Raw genomic sequence first — 17,587 nt, 5'->3', positions numbered from 1 at the left:
CAGAGGAGGCCCTGGAGCTGCTGGGAGGGCTGGAGCAGCTCTGCTCTGGAGCCAGGCTGAGAGAGTTGGGGGTGTTGAGGCTGGAGAAGAGAAGGCTGCAATGGGGAGACCTTAGAGCACCTTCCAGTGCCTGAAGGGGCTCCAGGAAAGCTGGGGAGGGACTTGGGACAAGGGCCTGGAGGGATGGGAGCCTGCGAGGGGGAAGGGTTTGGAGCTGGGAGAGGGGAGATGGAGAGGAGATCTTGGGCAGGGAGGGAGGGAGGGAGAAATTGTTTGGGGTGAGGGTGCTGAGCCCCTGGCCCTGATGCTGAGGGACATGGGGTGGTGGTGGCCTTGGCAGTGCTGGGGGAAAGGTTGGACTCCAGGATCTTACAGGTGTTTTCCAACCCAAACAATTCCATGATTCCATTCTGTGGAGTCTCTCTGCACTTGCACAGAGACATGAGAGGTAACAGAGAGCTGATCAGGACAGAGCTCAGAGCAGCTGGAGATGATCCCCACCATCATGCTTGGGTGCACAGTGTCCACCCAGCCCCATCCCTGCATCTCTGCAGCCAAGCAATGGAAATCTCTGGCTCTCTCCTCTTTCCTTTGGAGCTGGGACTTGTTTCAGGGGGACACAAAGAGATCACTCAGGTGTTAGGAGATGTCCCCTCTGGGAGGGAAAGCTCACCTGGGCTGCTGGGAATCCTCCCCAGGAGCTGACCTGGAGAGCTCTGCCTCAGCATTGGCTGGGTCCTTCCTTGCTCCCTCTTTCCCAGCCAGATCCTTGGGGGAAATGATTCCCTGAGTTTCTGATGGTGCAGGACCAGTTATGTCTCTGCCAAAAGAAGAGGTTTCCATTCCTTCCTTCCTGATGGGGGGGAAAAGAGTCATTAATTCCTTCAGAATAAGAAACTGGAAGCAAAAGGTGCTGGAGGTGATGGCTTTGCTGACTGATGCTCTCATCAGAGATCTACTCAGAAGGGATAATAAGGTCAGCCTTCTTCTCCCAAACCCTTACTCCCTAGAGAGCCTGCTTTGTGTAGAAACCTGTACAGAAAACAGCCCAGGCTGGACTGGCTCTCTTGAGAAGGTTCCCCAGTCCCACCCTGCCTGGGCTGAGGCATTTCTGCAGACAGGGAAACCCTCTGTGCCTTCAGAGGAACCTACAAACTGAATCCCCTGGGATTTGACCTCACCCCACACCTAAACCAAGCCCAACTCTCTGTTCTTCCCCCTCAGCTCTGCAGGGGACAGGAGGACTCCAGAGAGATGCAGTGTGCTCAGCCTCCTCCCATTTCCCTCAGAAAATAATTAAAAAACAACAACACAGAGGAGTCCCCCATGTCAAGTGGCTCCTAAAGCCTTGGTGGTTCCTCTCTAACATCCTTTCCAACTCAAATCACCTGGGATTCTGTCACAGAAGTCTACTGAGCACACACATTCCCCTGGCATCCTCCTGCTGGTGCTGCTGCTGGCCACAAGGACCTCACAAACCCTTCCTTGCTCCGGTGTCATCCCTGAGGAAAGCCAAGAACTTCCCCACATTCCCTGAGCTGGCTTCATCTCCTCCATGGGGCTGAGCAGAGCAGGTCCCTGGGATGACATTCCTCAGGGAAAAGGGAAAGCTCCCTGGCTACTGAGCTCACCTGGGCTCGTTGGTTTTCCTGGATTTCCTCCTCTCAGCATGTTTGGTGGATGAAAAAGAAGTTCTAGCCCCAAAATCCCATCCATCCTCTTCTTCCAACAAATGACCATCCACATCAACCACACCAGCCTGGAAAGAAGGAGAACATGGAGCAGGAAGCATCATTGGAGCTGTGAAGATGACAACAGCTCTACAGCCCCTGCCTGGCTGCTGTTCCCCCCTGGGTGTTCACTCCCAGGTGTTTCAGGGAAACACACCTCTAAGAGTGAAGCAAAACCTAAAATAGGGCCAAAAATATCCTCAAGTTCACATGCTGAATGGTTCAGCCACTTCAGGGAAGAATTAAGTTGAAGAAGAACAACAACACAGAACTAAAAGCACCCTCAGAAGTCCTCACTGAGTGGAGAGAATAATGTTTCCTGGACTATTTCTCCACCAGAGGGGCCATTAAGTGCTAAAATCCACCTAAATCTGATCCCAGTTTTGTTTTCTGCTTCTCTAAAGACTCAAGCAGGTCTGTTAGAGCCCACCTGCTTCTCTGCTACTCAAATATTTTTTGTTTGGCTTCCTCCCCAAAAATGCAGAGCACCTTGAAAGGGCCCCAGGACAAGTGCCTGGCTGCATAACAGAGACTGATGGCTTTATCCACTTGATTGGGTATAAAAGGGCAAGGAAATCACCACTTCAGGGAGAAAATAGTTCCCAGATGGAAATAAGGAATGAAAACCAGTTGATAAACTCCAGGGATGGAGTTTGAGTGAGGGTTCACATCAGAGACAGTTGCTCCAGGAATGATCCAGGATCTGAGCCCACCTGATTGACAGCCAGGTCACCTCCTAGTTCATATTAATGACTCTTTCCTTAATGACTCTGATCAGATGAGGAGCCTCATCCTCTGCTGACAGCACCCAACGGGGCCACCTCTGCTCCCTGCCTGCTCTTGGCACACACTCATCCCACTTTAATTTGGATTCCAAAGGGGAAAAGTTGAGAAGTTGAGGCAATTGCAGGCTCAGCAGCAAAGGAGTCAGCTCTGAGCTGGGTTCTGGGCTGTTACCTGCTGGAGAGCAGCAAGAGAAGCAAAGTCACTGATGTCAATCAGAACGTACTGGTTCCGTAACCTGGCCTCCAAGTCATGCTCCTGCTGTCTGGGGAAGGAAACATCTCAGTATTGTTGTGTTCCAGGCTGAGTTCACATCTCCAAAGCTGAGATCTCTGCCAGTGTCACAGTATTTTACCTGTCACCTCCATCCCAAACCCCCCACCTTGTTCCTTCTGCTCTTTCCCAAACCCACTGTGACTTTTCCCCACTCTCCTCTTCCTTTCCTTTCCTGTGATGTCCCTTGAGGGCTCCTGGGAGGTTGTTGATGGCTATTTTGATACTAAACACAAGCTTTTAGGGGTCCAGATCAAATAATATCACTTCTCTTCACTTCCACCACCTTTAACCCAGGGATTTTCACACTGAGTGACAATCTGACTGGAAGGGAACAGGTCACACACGGTCAGGAGGCTTCAACAGAACCACAGAATCATTTGGGTTGGAAGGGAACTCTAAAGGTCATGTCCCCCAAGCCCTGCAGTCAGCAGGGAGAAATCCAGTCCAAACCCACCCAGGAGCCCTGGTGACATCTTCACACAGCCACTTCCACCCTTTCTCCCACCCCACACCACACATCAGAGAATGTCTGCTTGGAAATGGCCATGGAGATGTCTGGAAGGCTCCTCCAGCTTCCATGGTGACTTTTTCTTTCCCATCATCTCATCCCTCTCACCAGCAAGAGCTGCTGAGTGGCACTGGAAAGCACTGGAAGCTCACAGGTCACAGTCAGAGGTCAGCAGAATTTGTCCAGATTTGGGGTTTCAGTTCACAGAACCACAGACTGGGTTGGGTTGGAAGGGACCTTAAATCCCCCCCAGTCCCCCCCCTGCCATGGTCAGGGACCCCTCCCCCAGCCCAGGGGGCTCCAAGCCCCATCCAACCTTCAACACTACCAGGGATGGGGCAGCCACAGCTTCCTTGGGCAACCTGGGCACCCAGGGACTCAGCACCCTCACCCCAAACAATTTCTCCCTCATCTCTAGCTTCAATCTCCCCTCTTTAAGTTTTAACCCATTTCCCTTGTCCTCTCCCTACCCCCCTGTGTCAGAACCCTGGTTCTGCTTGGATTGCACCCAAACCTTGCTCTGGGTGTGTGCAGCTACACCTGGTCAGATGGATCTCACCCTTGGCTGTCCCACCTCAACCTCCCAGGACCTGGGAAAGGAGGGGAAGGTTTGAAGGAACATTCCCAAACCCTCCTGCACCATCCATGGGAGAGGAACCACTGAATCCCAGAGAGGTTTGGGTTGGAAGGGACCTTAAAGTGACCCAGTGCCCCCCCTGCCATGGTCAGGGACCCCTTCCCCAGCCCAGGGGGCTCCAAGCCCCATCCAACCTTCAACACTGCCAGGGATGGGGCAGCCACAGCTTCCTTGGGCAACCTGGGCACCCAGGGGCTCAGCACCCTCACCCCAAACAATTTCTCCCTCCCTCCCTCCCTGCCCAAGATCTCCTCTCCATCTCCCCTCTCCCAGCTCCAAACCCTTCCCCCTCGCAGGCTCCCATCCCTCCAGGCCCTTGTCCCAAGTCCCTCCCCAGCTTTCCTGGAGCCCCTTCAGGCACTGGAAGGTGCTCTAAGGTCTCCCCTCAACCTTCTCTCCTCCAGTTACAAGTTATTCCCTCTATGTCCAAAGATTCCTCAATACTGTTCTGATGTTTTGATAGCACAGACAAAGCTTGGTGGGATTTCTAAACCTTCCTGTGAAATTCATCACCCTGGGGGGTTTCTTACTTTACAATCAGCTTGAACTGCCTGAACACCTCCTGGACTTGCTTGATGTTCACAATCTGAGGAAGAGAGGTGAGAGTGAGGGTACAGCTCAGCATCTCTGTGCTGGGCTCAGCTCTGCTGCTGGAAACCTTCCAGCTGCTGAGGGCTCTGCTCTCCACTTGCTGGGGGTCCTCACTCCAGGGGTGACCTTGATCCATGCTGGAGGTGGGGACATTGTGGGGACATTTAAAACCATGGGGGGTTTAAAGACTGAGGATAAGTGAGCACACAGCCATCAGGACCAGGAATTATTTCCAATCATCTGACAAACTGCAGATGGTGCCTCCTGACAGTGCAGATTCTGCCTCCTCTTGTCCCTGCTCCACACCCACCCAAAACCCATGGGGCACCCCAGGGAAATGGCACCTCCACATAAAGCCCTTTTTCTGCTCCTCTCCTGCCTGTCAGAGGGAGGAAAGAGGAACTTGGAGGGAATCACAGAACCACAGAATGTTCAGGGCCATCCTGGCTTCACTCCCAGCCTCCCAAGATGGGATATTTGAGCCCCCAGTCTTCCCCTCCCAGGGCAAACGTGGAGCTCAGCACCCACAGCTTCTCCCTGTAACCCACCCTGGGCACCCACAAAAACCTGGGTGCTGCAGGCTGGGAAGAGGGGACCCAGCAGAGCTGTCCTTGTGCTAGGGCTGGGAATCAGGATGGGACCATCCCTGGGCTGGGAGGAACTGGGGAACATCACCTGTGCCATTGCTGGGCAAGAAATCACAGAGTGCCAGGGGCTGGAAGGGATCCCAGAGCTGCTCCAGTGCCAGCCCTGTCCCAGCAGGATCCCCCAGGGCAGGGCACACAGAACACATCCAGGGGGGTTGGAAAGGCTCCAGAGAAGGAGACTCCAGAACCTCTCTGGGCAGCCTGGGCCAGGGCTCCCTCACCCTCACAGCCAACAAGTTTCTCCTCAGCTTCAGCTGGAACTTCCCATCTTCTCCCTTCAGCCCAGGATTCCCTCTCCTATTCCTGGGCACCACTGAACAGAGATTGGCCCCTTCCTCTTGCCCCCCACCCCTCAGCTACTGATGGACATTCAGCAGATCCCCTCTCAGCCTTCTCTTCTCCAGCCTCAACAGCCCCAGGCCTCTCACTCTTTCTCCACCCCAGAGATGCTCAAGTCCCTTCAGCACCCTCCCAGCTCTCCCTTGGCCTCTCTCCAGTAGATCTCTGGCTCTCTGGAACTGGGGAGCCCCAAACTGGAGCCAGGATTCCAGGGCTGCTCTCCCCAGGGCAGAGCAGAGCAGAGCAGAGCAGAGGGGGAGGAGAACCTCCCTGGAGCTGCTGGACACACTTTTCCTGATGCCCCCCAGGATCCCATTGCCCCCCAGGGCACATTGCTGACCCAGGGAGGATTTCCTGCCCACCAGCACTCCAAGGGCTTTCTCCAAGGAGAGAAATGTCCTCCATGTCCTTTCCAGCAGGACACCCCCTGCCCTGGGGTTGGGGTTGTTCCTACCAAGGACCTGAGGGTAACATAGAAATGAGAGGGAGCTCCTCAGGTGTTGTGTTCCCACTACAGGAATATCTCATCCAGCAGCTTCCCCACTGGTGTCACAGATGCTGCTCTCCACAACCCACCCCAACCTCACAATATCTCTCACTGTACATTTATAACTTCAATTTTCTTACAATTTGGTCGTTCTCCTGCTTGCCCCCAGGGGAACATCTCTGCCTGCAGGACTTCTGCTGTCCCTTTCTGCAATCATCTGGCAGCCAAAAGGCAGTTTCCAGCTGAGGAACTCTGCCCCACTGAACCTCTCTCTAAAAGTCTGGGCATACTTTGGCATTGCAAGGATTTAGTTTGACATCAGCAGGGACCAGATTTTGATACCAATTCTCTAAAGGGGTTCTAAATAAACCAACTCTGAGGGTTTCAGGACTGAGGAGAATGTTTCTTGAGCTTCACCCCTATCCCTCCCCCCAAAAAAAAGGGTAAAAATGGAATAAAACCAAGGAGAAAACCCTTAACACACACACACACACAGAATTAAATTACAGTTCTGCAGTGCTTTGGGGGTTGAAGACATTCTCATTGCCTCTGTCTTGGAGTAAAATGGGATGGAACTGGTACTGAAGTTCTTCTCCAGCAGAAAGCTACTTACATCAATTTCATCAATTTCTCCTTGAATGTATCTGTGGATTTGAGACTTAATCTCTGCAATTTGGGTGTCACTCAGAGGGTCGTAAGTCACCAGGGAACGGTTTGTCTGAGGAGGAAGGAGAGCAGCTGAGTACCAGTGAAGGACAAAACAACACAAAGCAAGCACCAGTCTGGCAAAGCAGCTGAGGTTGTTCTGCTGAGCCCAGGGAAGCTTGGGGTTGAATTGCTGATTCCTCATTATTTCAGTCCTGGAGTCATGGAATATCTTGGGGTGGAAAAGATCTTTAAGGTCATGGAGTTCAACCCTTCCCCCAGCACCACCCCACGTCCCTAACCCAGCCACCACCCGGGGGCTTCCCTGGGCCAGGATCCTCTCAGCAGATCCCTGGGAAGGGGATGGGGATCCCAAATCAGTTGGGGTGGGGAAGATCCAGGAGATGATGGAGTCCACCCCCACCCCATGTCCCTCAGCACCCCCATCCCGTGTCCCTCACCCCCACCCCATGCCCCTCAGCTGGGATGTGATGGGCTGGGATGGACTGGACTGGGCTGGGTCCCAGCACCACCTCAGCACCACCCCATGTCCCTCAGCACCCCAACCCCATGTCCCTCAGCACCCCAGCCCATGTCCCTCATCCCCACATCTCCAGGGTTTGCTCTGAAACCCCTCCAGGGATGATGGGGACTCCAGCCCTGCCCTGGGCAGCCTGGGCCAGGCCCTGACAACCCTTTCCAGGCAGAAATTCTTCCCCAGCTCCAACCTAAACCTCCCCTGGCACAACTTGAGTTGTGCCCAAAGTTCCTCTTGTCCCATCCCTTGTTCCTTGGGAGCAGAGCCCGACCCCCCCTGGCTCCAACCTCCTCTCAGGGGGTTGCAGAGAGCCACAAGGTCTCCCCTCAGCCTCCTTTTCTTAAGGCTAAAAGTCAACAGGACACAGGACTTGGGAGCATGTTGGGAACAATGCAATCCCTTTCAGATGTCAAACGAGGGCTTCAAGACCCTGAAACCCCCACAGACACACCTACAGTGGTTGGGGACTGAACCTACAACCCAATGGGACCTGCAGAACTTGACCTAAACCCCAAAAGACAATGCTGGAAGCAGAAGGAAGAATTCAATCCCACTGGACATGGAGTTAAATGCAAAACAAAGGCCATGCCAGAGCCTCAGGAAGGTCCCATCTGAGATGGTGCAGCCTGATCCTTACCAAGCTGCCCTGCATGGCCAGCTCCTGCTGCAGCAGAATCTCCTTCAGGGTCTCCTAGAAGGAAAACCAGAGAAGTGACCAAGTGATCTTGGAGAGAAAACCACCTGAGAAGCAGCATGGAACTGGCTGAGAGAGCCCATGCCAGCCACGTGTCAGCTCCCTCTGGGTTTGCACCAGCAAAACTCTGATCCTTGGAATCATTTTGCCTTTGATCAGCTCCCAACAGCTCCTGGTGTGTCCTGGGGCAGGGCCTGAGAAGTCACCCTGAGCCACATGGCTTTCACTGAGCTTCTCCAGGACATGGACAAGTTCAAGCATTCCAATTTAAAAGGTATTTCCAGAGGTGTGGGTGCACAAATCTCCTTGGGATTCAGTGCCAGTTGGACACTTGGGAAGTTACCTGGGCACCAAAGCTCAAGAGCTCCTCTTTGGGCTGCTCTTCTCCACTCCCCACATCTCAACAAAACTGAAAGGGGCTGAAGAGAAAAACCCAATTTGTTGCCCATCTTCTTCTGTTGGAAGAAACTCCCTGGCTGTCTCTCTGCTTCCCAGGGAGATCAGATCAGGAAAGAGAGCAGGGATCTCACCCCCCATCTGTGTTATGGATCAGATCATCCCAAACTCATTCTTTGGGTTCTCAGGAATTCCCAGAGCTGTTTCACCTGTGCAAGTGCACTCAGGATATCTAAAATGTTATGATCATTTTCTTTACATGATGTCAACGTTTAAATGAGTTTTGGAATTGTGGGGGAAAAGGTTGTGTCAGCAGCAGCCCCCTCTAGAGGTGCAGGTAGGGTTGGAGGGGGTTTCCTCAACAGAACAGTTTTAAAGGCTGAATTTTATCAGGAAAATGAAGAAATCCTGTGCATGCAGTGGAAAGAACTCCCAGATGGCAGGGAGGTTGTGACCACCTGCATGCCTGCACCCTGCAGCACACTCAAGGTGTCATTAAATAGCAATTAAAGCCCTGGCATAATGATCTGCTTTAAATTCAGCAAGTGGCAGCTTGGCTGATGGGTGGTAATTCATTAAACTGCTGCATTGCCCTCTGGTTTTTAAGGTCATTACTCTAAATATTCATGGCCCTGAGCCCACCTCCCTTCTTCCTTCCCCCTTCTCTCCATACCTCATGGTCATGTCTCTCCCTGATGAGTGGCTCAGTGGAGATCTGTTTCATTCTGGCAGCAAAACGCAGAGAAGACAACTGGAAAACATGGTTGGGAAGTGACTGGGAAGAGCTCTTGGCAAGGAGATCATTTTCCTAAGCTGTTTCTGCTTAGTGGCATCAGACAGAGAGACAAAAGCAACGTAACTGCAGGGAGCAGTGCAGGATTTCTGATCCCAGGAGCTCGTTTGCCATCAGCCAGCTTCAGATGATGTCTTTGGCTTTCCTTTTCTGCCTGGGGACAGCCCTTGGTGTGTCCCCCAAAAGCATCCCCTCCTGTTTCTGCTCCCAGTATCATCTCCTGAAAACTCCAAATCCCACAGCAGTGTCCTTGGAGCTTGATTCCTGCACTGGGGGGATCTGCAGAGTGAGCCCTGGCAGCCTGGACCCCTCCTCTGGATGGAACAGGACAGCAGCTTTGGCTCAGGGGGTGATAAAACCAACTCTGCCTGAAGACAGCTGCATTAAAAGCTTTTTCTTTTTTAGCTTTATTAATAAGGAGCAAAGTGTTCCCCTTCCCTGAGCTGTGCTGAAGCTGACCCAGTCCACCCAGTGAGGCTGGCACCAAGTTCAGGGTTTCACAGGTGGAAGGTTATTCCTGATTCCTGATCCAGCAGAAACTGGTGCAATTCCACCCCCTGGGGATGTGAGGTACCCACCAAGCACATCCCTAGAGCTGACCCAACCCCACTCAGTGTATTTGGATCTCATCTCTCCCCTGGGCCAGTGACCACTCTTGTTTGGCTCACAAAGCTGGCTGGGGAGGGCAAACTCTTTTCTGAGCCTTGGAGAGAAGCTGAGCTCGATTTCTGTGCTGAATTAGGCAGGAGGTTTCTCTGGGCCTCCTGCCAGCACCCTCCAGAGACTCTTCTTTAAGCCCAGCTGTGCCCAGCTGCAAGAGGAGCAGGAACCAGACCTGATAATGCAGAAATGGACTTACAGGAACCAGACTTGATAATGCAGAAATGGACTTACAGTCTCTTCCATGTGCTCAGCTTCCCCACAGACATTTGCCACTAGGACAGTATTGCAGTTTCCCCCTGGGGAAAAAAGAAATAAACCTCATTAAAACCAAAATACAAACCACAAAGAAATAATATCAATTGTTGTTTGGTTTTTTTTTTAAGTTGTTGTTTCCTTTTCTGGAATGTATTGTATGATGTGCTGGCTGAAAGAGAGAAAAAAAGCAGCAGCAAAGAACCCAGCCAGTTTGGAAGTGTCCTCTGAGGGTCCCCTGGGGGCAGAGTGACACAGAATGATGGAAAAATAAAAGTCAAACGTGTTCCTCAGGTGGCAATGGGGAGGAAGAAGATGGCAACAAAACCTGGGAAAGCCTGAAACTAGGAAAAGGGGAACAGAGGATTTTAAAAGCCTGGGGTCTGAATCTACCAGCAGGAACATGGGGATGTTGGAGCCAGTGCAGAGGAAGCCCTGGAGCTGCTGGGAGGGCTGGAGCAGCTCTGCTCTGGAGCCAGGCTGAGAGAGTTGGGGGTGTTGAGGCTGGAGAAGAGAAGGCTGCAATGGGGAGACCTTAGAGCACCTTCCAGTGCCTGAAGGGGCTCCAGGAAAGCTGGGGAGGGACTTGGGACAAGGGCCTGGAGGGATGGGAGCCTGCGAGGGGGAAGGGTTTGGAGCTGGGAGAGGGGAGATGGAGAGGAGATCTTGGGCAGGGAGGGAGGGAGGGAGGAATTGTTTGGGTGAGGGCGCTGAGCCCCTGGCCCTGATGCTGAGGGACATGGGGTGGTGGTGGCCTTGGCAGTGCTGGGGGAAAGGTTGGACTCCATGATCTTACAGGTGTTTTCCAACCCAAACAATTCCATGATTCCATTCTGTGGAGTCTCTCTGCACTTGCACAGAGACATGAGAGGTAACAGAGAGCTGATCAGGACAGAGCTCAGAGCAGCTGGAGATGATCCCCACCATCATGCTTGGGTGCACAGTGTCCACCCAGCCCCATCCCTGCATCTCTGCAGCCAAGCAATGGAGATCTCTGGCTCTCTCCTCTTTCCTTTGGAGCAGGGACTTGTTTCAGGGGGACACAAAGAGATCACTCAGGTGTTAGGAGATGTCTCCCCTGGGAGGGAAAGCTCACCTGGGCTGCTGGGAGAGGGGAGATGGAGAGGAGATCTTGGGCAGGGAGGGAGGGAGAAATGGTTTGGGGTTGGACTTGGTGATCTCCAAGGTCCTTTCCACCCATGACCATTCTGTGATTCTCAGATGTGGGACGTGGGTTAGTGGTGGCCTGGAATAAGGTGATGTCCTGGATGGGCTGGAGTGGGATAGGACAAGGGGGAAGGGTCTCCAGGTGCAAGAGGGGAGATGGGGATGAGATCTGAGGGAGAAATTGTTTGGGGTGAGGGTGCTGAGCCCCTGGGTGCCCAGGTTGCCCAAGGAAGCTGTGGCTGCCCCATCCCTGGCAGTGTTGAAGGTTGGATGGGGCTTGGAGCCCCCTGGGCTGGGGGAGGGGTCCCTGACCATGGCAGGGGGGGCACTGGGTGACATTTCAATGTCCCTCCCTACCCAAAGCAGTCTGGGATTAGATGATTCTAAGAGAAGGAGAGAAGCAGAGATGTCTCCAGGCTGCATTCCCACAGGAGAAGCCTTTCCTGTGGGTTCATGCCACGCCACAGCTTTGGGTTTCTCATCTGTAGCAGGAGCATCTGCAAAGGGTTGGGTTTGGGTTTTTTGGGGTTTTTTTTTAAGTATTCTACAAATCTGTGAATTTGTCCTGGCTCAGTGTGGGCCTCACACTGTCTCCTGCTGGTTTATTTGATGAGGAAAACCAGACATGCTTTGAACAACAAATGAGTTCCATGTGTTTCTATGTCCTGGCCTCAGGACGTGGTGCTGTGTTCCCTGAAACTGTTTTCTAGGAATTCCTTGGGGCTGCTGTAACCAACTGCTCTTACCTAGAGAGTCCTTGAGGATGTGGGTGAGCTTGCTCTGCCTGAAGGGGATGTGATCCCTCTTGGGATCAGCCAAGGCAATGATGATTTGCTCCAGGAAGGACAGAGATTTGTTGATGTAGGAGGCTTCCTTCAGAACCTGCCCTTCAGACTGCAGAGAAGAACAAAAAGCAGAAAGCTGCCCCAGTGTGTGGCTCTGGCTGAGCCTTACAGAGGGTACAACAGGGAGGAGGTAACTCAGACCCAACCAATTCATCATCTGCAGCTTCCTTCACCTGGAATCCACCCTTCAGAGACCTCACTTTATCCTTATCAGTCTAGGAAGACCCCTGCCTTTCCTTCCCAAAAGGTAAACTCTGGATTGCTTCCAGGACTGCTGTGGCTTCTGTTCTGATCAGATGTCCCATGGGAGCTGAGGAGCTTTCAGCTGTTGGCTCCTCCTGCTCTAAGAAAGCTTCAAGAGTTTGCACACTGTGACCAGAAACCTGGGAGGTGCATCTGGAATCCTGGGATGAGTTCTGGGGTCCTCAGGAGTAGAAGGAGATTGAGGGGTTGGAGAGTGTGCAGAGAAGGGGATGGAGGTGGGGAAGGGTCTGGAGCACAAGGAGAAGGTCTGGAGAGCATGGAGGAGGGGCTGGAGAAGATGGAGAAGGGTCTGGAGAGCAAGAAGGAGATGGGGGATGGAATCCAGGCTGAGCTCTTGGTTTTGGGATGCAGTGAGGAAGATGGCAAAGAATCAACCCCAACAACCTTGTGCTGGGTGCTGGTGAGGTGCTCCTCAAATCCTGGGGTCAGTTCTGGGCCCCTCAGGAGCAGAAGGAGATTGAGGGTCTGGAGAGTGTGCAGAGAAGGGAATGGAGGTGGGGAAGGGTCTGGAGCACAAGGAGAAGGTCTGGAGAGCATGGAGGAGGGGCTGGAGAAGATGGAGAAGGGTCTGGAGAAGTTGTGAGGAGCAGCTGAGGGCCCTGGGGGTGTTGATCCTGGAGCAGAGGAGGCTGAGGGGAGACCTTGTGGCTCTCTGCAACCCCCTGAGAGGAGGTTGGAGCCAGGGGGGGTCGGGCTCTGCTCCCAAGGAACAAGGGATGGGACAAGAGGAACTTTGGGCACAACTCAAGTTGTGCCAGGGGAGGTTTAGGTTGGAGCTGGGGAAGAATTTCTGCCTGGAAAGGGTTGTCAGGGCCTGGCCCAGGCTGCCCAGGGCAGGGCTGGAGTCCCCATCATCCCTGGAGGGGTTTCAGAGCAACCCCTGGGGATGTGGGGATGATGGACACGGGGTGATGCTGGGGGAAGGGTTGGACTCCATGAACTTAAAGATCTTCTCCAATCCAAACAATTCCATGATTCCATGACCAAAAATGGGGGATTTGCACCATCACTCAGGGAATGAAGTGGAAAATCAGAGGATCTCTGAGAAGTGCCTCAGATTAACCAAGCCTGGGTCAGACTGGAAGGCAGATCCCAGAAATCCCAGGACATGAAGGGCTGGAAGGAAGCTCAGGAGATGATGCAGCCCAAGCCCTGCCAGAGCAGGGTCAGCTCCAAGCAGGATGGGAGGCTCAGCCATGCAGACTGAGGATCCAGAGACATCTGAGCACCCTCTGATGGGTTCCTCTGACTCACAGCTTGTCCTGGTCCCCCCTGTTTACCATGAGCTGAATTCTTTTTGGGGGGAAAACCCAGAATTTCACCTCCACCATGCTGAGTACTGGATTCTTAACCATGGCCTGAAATATTTCCCCCATTACTTACCCCAGTCTTGCTCAGTCTCTCTGAGCCTGCCAGGTCTATTAAGTTGATTTTAGAATGAATGCACCCAACATCTGAGAAACCTCTGAAATGAGACTGGGGAGGTGGGAAGAGATGTAGTGAGCAGCAGATTAAATGGAACACAGTAAAAAAATATCTTCATTGATGATTTAGATGAGGGGATTGAGTCCATCATCAGCAATCTCACAGATGACACCAAGCTGGGGGGGAGTGTGGATCAGCTGGAAGGCAGGAGGGCTCTGCAGAGGGACCTGGACAGACTGGAGAGTTGGGCTGATCCCAAGGGGATGAGGTTCAACATTCCAAGTGCCGGGTCCTGCACTTTGGCCACAACAACCCCATGGGGAGCTCCAGGCTGGGCACAGAGTGGCAGAAAGGGACCTGGGAGTCTGGATTGCCAGGAAGGTGACCATGAGCCAGCAGTGTGCCCAGGTGGCCAAGAAGGCCAATGGCATCCTGGCCTGGCTCAGGAACAGTGTGGCCAGCAGGTCCAGGGAAGGGATTCTGCCCCTGTGCTCAGCTCTGGGGAGGCCACAGCTTGAGTCCTGTGTCCAGTTCTGGGCCCCTCAGCTCAGGAAGGAGATTGAGGTGCTGGAGCAGGTCCAGAGAAGAGCAAGGAGGCTGTGAAGGGATCCAGCAGAATTGCTGTGAGGAAGGGCTGAGGGAGCTGGGGGTGTTGAGGCTGGAGAAGAGGAGGCTCAGGGGAGACCTCATCACTCTCTCCAACTCCCTGAAAGGAGGTTGGAGCCAGGGGGGGGGTCGGGGAGGTATCAGTGGGATAAGAGGGCTCGGACTAAAGAATTTTTTCCTAATATCCAACCTAAACCTCCCCTGGCAGAGCTTCAGCTCTGCCAGGGGAGGTTTAGGTTGGATATTAGGAAAGGATTCTTTGCAGAGAGGGTGATCAGGCATTGGAATGGGCTGCCCAGGGAAGTAGTGGATTCTCCGTGTCTGGAGATCTTTCCAAAGAGCCTGGATGTGGCACTGAGTGCCATGGGCTGGGAACCACGGGGGGAGTGGGTCAAGGGTTGGACTTGATGAGCTCTGAGGTCCCTTCCAACCCAGCCCATTCTATGATTCTGTGATTCTATGAAAAACAGACCCATGAAGGTCCTGAGGCATTGGAGTCCCTACAGACACTGCTGGAGCTCTTACCTCAAGGTAAATGGTAAAGATGCAGTGGGATCTGGAGGAGTTCTTGTTCAGGATGTGCTCTCCCATCACTCTGTTGCTCTCACCCTGCAAGGGAAGGTTCAGGCAAGGGTTAAACTGCATGGGGTGCAGAGAGGGAAATTAGAAACCCCAAAGTTAATTAAGTAAGGGTCCAACCCTCACTCTGCTGCAACCCCCAGGGCTTGGCTGGAGGATCCAGAGCAGGAGCTCAGAGGTTCTGCCTCACTTTCCAACCCAACCCATGTCAGGGGGTGTGGGTGAAGGTCACTCTTGACCATAATAATAATTTCACCACATCCTCTGTGTTTTTCCACTTTTGAGGCTCAGCTCATCCAGTCGTGGAGGGAGAACTTCCTACAGAGGCAACACCTCCCTGGCTGGCTCAGTTTCTTCATGATTTAAAAAAAAACAACCCACCAAACAACCTGAATGTGCTCCCTGAGCTTCCAGTGTCACAGAGAAGCCCCAGACCTGTGCTCCCCACCTGGGAGGGAATTCCCCACTTAGAGGAAAAGAAAAGCACCTGGAAAATGATGTGGCAAGTGCTTGGGAGGAGGGCAAGGCTGGGAGGATGGAGCCAGGGGGGGTTCAGGCTCTGCTCCCAAGGAACAAGTGACATGGGGTGGTGGTGGCCTTGGCTTAAACAGTTGGGTTGGATGAGCTCAAAAAGGGCTTTTTCCAACCCAAACGATTGTACCCACAGCACAGAAATGCCAACAGGCTTCAGAGCCTGGGGCTCACAGCTCTGAGAGCTGGCAGGGAGGACAAACCCAAGAGCAGGGGTGAAGATCTCCAGGTAAATCCTATCAACCCCCCCAGATGAAGAGCCCAGGGGGTGTGGGCAGCCCCCCCAGAACCTGCTGCTTCTTCTGAACCATGGGCAGAACTCAGCTCTGGGCCTGGATGGAATCCCAGGCATGAGTTCCTGGCTCCAGATCTGCAGTTCAGCTGCAGGATCATCCTTCTACTCTTGAAAAAAAAAGAAACTGGAAGTTCCTACAAAGCCCAGAGCCTCGTGGGGACACTGTCATTCCAAAGGCAACTGCACCATTTTAAGGGCACCAGATGGTTCCTGGTAGGAGTGTGCCTCCTGCAAACACAACCAACTATTTATTCATGTTTTCCAGGAACTAAAGCACCCACAAGAAAAAGGAAGATGCTGACCTCGTTAAACAAACTCCCCTCACAAAGCCAAGCCATTGGTGTGAACATTCCTGCTTGTAAGATCTGTGCCCCCACCACCCCAAACTGCCTGCCAAAGGTGACACTGCTGGGACTCCTCCTGGAGCACTCACAGAGCTGGGATGTGTTCCTCAGGCAGGAGGAACACCCAATTCCAGTATAAGTCAGCTGGTGGGTCTAAAAGGATCCCAAATATTCTACATTTTGCACTAAGTCACTCACCAAACCCCTCAGGGGATAACCAGGGTAAGAAAACCAAATCTTTTGGGCTGCCTGAGAGGTTGGTCTGCTGAAGGGGCTGGTGAGGTGCTTGGTGTTTCAGGGAAGTTTTCTGAAATAAAGGTGTTTTCTGTGCCTGCCCTCACTGCTTTGGTGCTGCCTGCAACCTCCAGTGCTTCTGAGTTCTGTGGCTTCACCCCAAAATGTGTCCTCCATCCCTTGGCTTGATAAGAAATACTCCAGAATTGCTCTGGTGTACCCTAAAAACAGGGGTTTTTTTCCCAGAGAGATCTGCCAGACTCTCTGTGTAAGGGGCATTTTGAAGGAAAAAGTCCTTGATGAGAGGAAAAAGTCCTTGATGAGAGGAACAAGTCCTTTCCCAGGAGGGCAGTGGATCCATGGCCCAGGCTGCCCAGGGAGGGGGTTGAGGCCTCATCCCTGGAGATGTTCAAGGTGAGGCTTGAGGAGGCTCTGAGCACCCTGAGCTGGGTGAGGGTGTCCCTGAGACTGCAGGGCTGGGACTGGGGGACCTTGGGAGGTCCCTTCCAACCCAAATGATTCAATAATTCTATGATTTTAAATGATCCAAGGGATGCAGCAGCTCCTGTGCCACAGTTTCCAGGATCAAGAACCATCTCCCACACACACTGTGCACCTTCTTTCTTGTCCCTCTGGGGATAGCTGATATTCAGTTGTTCAGCCTGGAGAAGAGAAGGTCCAGGAAGACCTAAGAGTCACCTTCCAGTGTCTGAAGGGGCTACAGGAAGGCTGGAGAGGGACTGTAGGGACCTGGAGTGATGGGATGGGGGGAATGGTTTGAAATTAGAGAAGAAAAGACTTAGATCAGATGTTGGGAACAAGTCCTTTCCCAGGAGGGCAGTGGATCCATGGCCCAGGCTGCCCACGGAGGGGGTTGAGGCCTCATCCCTGGAGATGTTCAAGGTGAGGCTTGAGGAGGCTCTGAGCACCCTGAGCTGGGTGAAGGTGTCCCTGAGACTGCAGGGCTGGGACTGGGGGACCCTGGGAGGTCCCTTCCAACCCAAACCACTCTGAGTCTATGATCCCAGAGGAGGAAAACCAAAGTGGTTTTGTAGGAAGGGAGTGAGCCATGGGAAGATGCTGAGTACCTACCTTGGGAGGTCCCTTCCAACCCAAATTATTCTCTGACTCCATGATTTTCCTAAGAAAAAAATGAACTCCAAGTGTAGTGAGACAGGACCAGGTGCCCTGAGTTACTGATGAGTGGGTGTGGGTTCACCTGTGTCTGGCCTCCCTCCTGAGCATGTGCAGGAGCAGGGGGCCAATAAGAGAGCAGCTGACACCCACGGAGAGAGCTCTCACTCTTCAGTAAGGATGG

At 53.0% G+C, this 17,587-nt stretch overlaps 1 protein-coding gene across 2 annotated transcripts in view; it reads right to left on the bottom strand.

The window, feature by feature from the left end:
- KIF9 (kinesin family member 9) overlaps nucleotides 1–17,587 on the bottom strand; it is a 37,407-nt gene that overhangs the window by 9,762 nt on the left and 10,058 nt on the right. For both annotated transcript variants that reach the window (XM_030444918.1, XM_030444917.1), the window contains 11 exons: nucleotides 14,812–14,895; nucleotides 13,639–13,731; nucleotides 11,893–12,040; nucleotides 9,959–10,023; nucleotides 8,945–9,022; nucleotides 7,819–7,872; nucleotides 6,612–6,716; nucleotides 4,465–4,520; nucleotides 2,688–2,778; nucleotides 1,632–1,759; nucleotides 674–853 (listed from right to left, as the gene is read on the bottom strand). In XM_030444918.1, the coding sequence (XP_030300778.1) occupies nucleotides 674–853; nucleotides 1,632–1,759; nucleotides 2,688–2,778; nucleotides 4,465–4,520; nucleotides 6,612–6,716; nucleotides 7,819–7,872; nucleotides 8,945–9,022; nucleotides 9,959–10,023; nucleotides 11,893–12,040; nucleotides 13,639–13,731; nucleotides 14,812–14,895 (1,082 nt within the window). The remainder of the gene's footprint in view (nucleotides 1–673; nucleotides 854–1,631; nucleotides 1,760–2,687; nucleotides 2,779–4,464; nucleotides 4,521–6,611; nucleotides 6,717–7,818; nucleotides 7,873–8,944; nucleotides 9,023–9,958; nucleotides 10,024–11,892; nucleotides 12,041–13,638; nucleotides 13,732–14,811; nucleotides 14,896–17,587) is intronic.

The sequence above is a fragment of the Calypte anna genome, chromosome 2 (assembly GCF_003957555.1).
Source record: "Calypte anna isolate BGI_N300 chromosome 2, bCalAnn1_v1.p, whole genome shotgun sequence".
NCBI lineage: Eukaryota > Metazoa > Chordata > Aves > Apodiformes > Trochilidae > Calypte > Calypte anna.
This window is presented reverse-complemented; position numbering and strand designations above follow the sequence as displayed.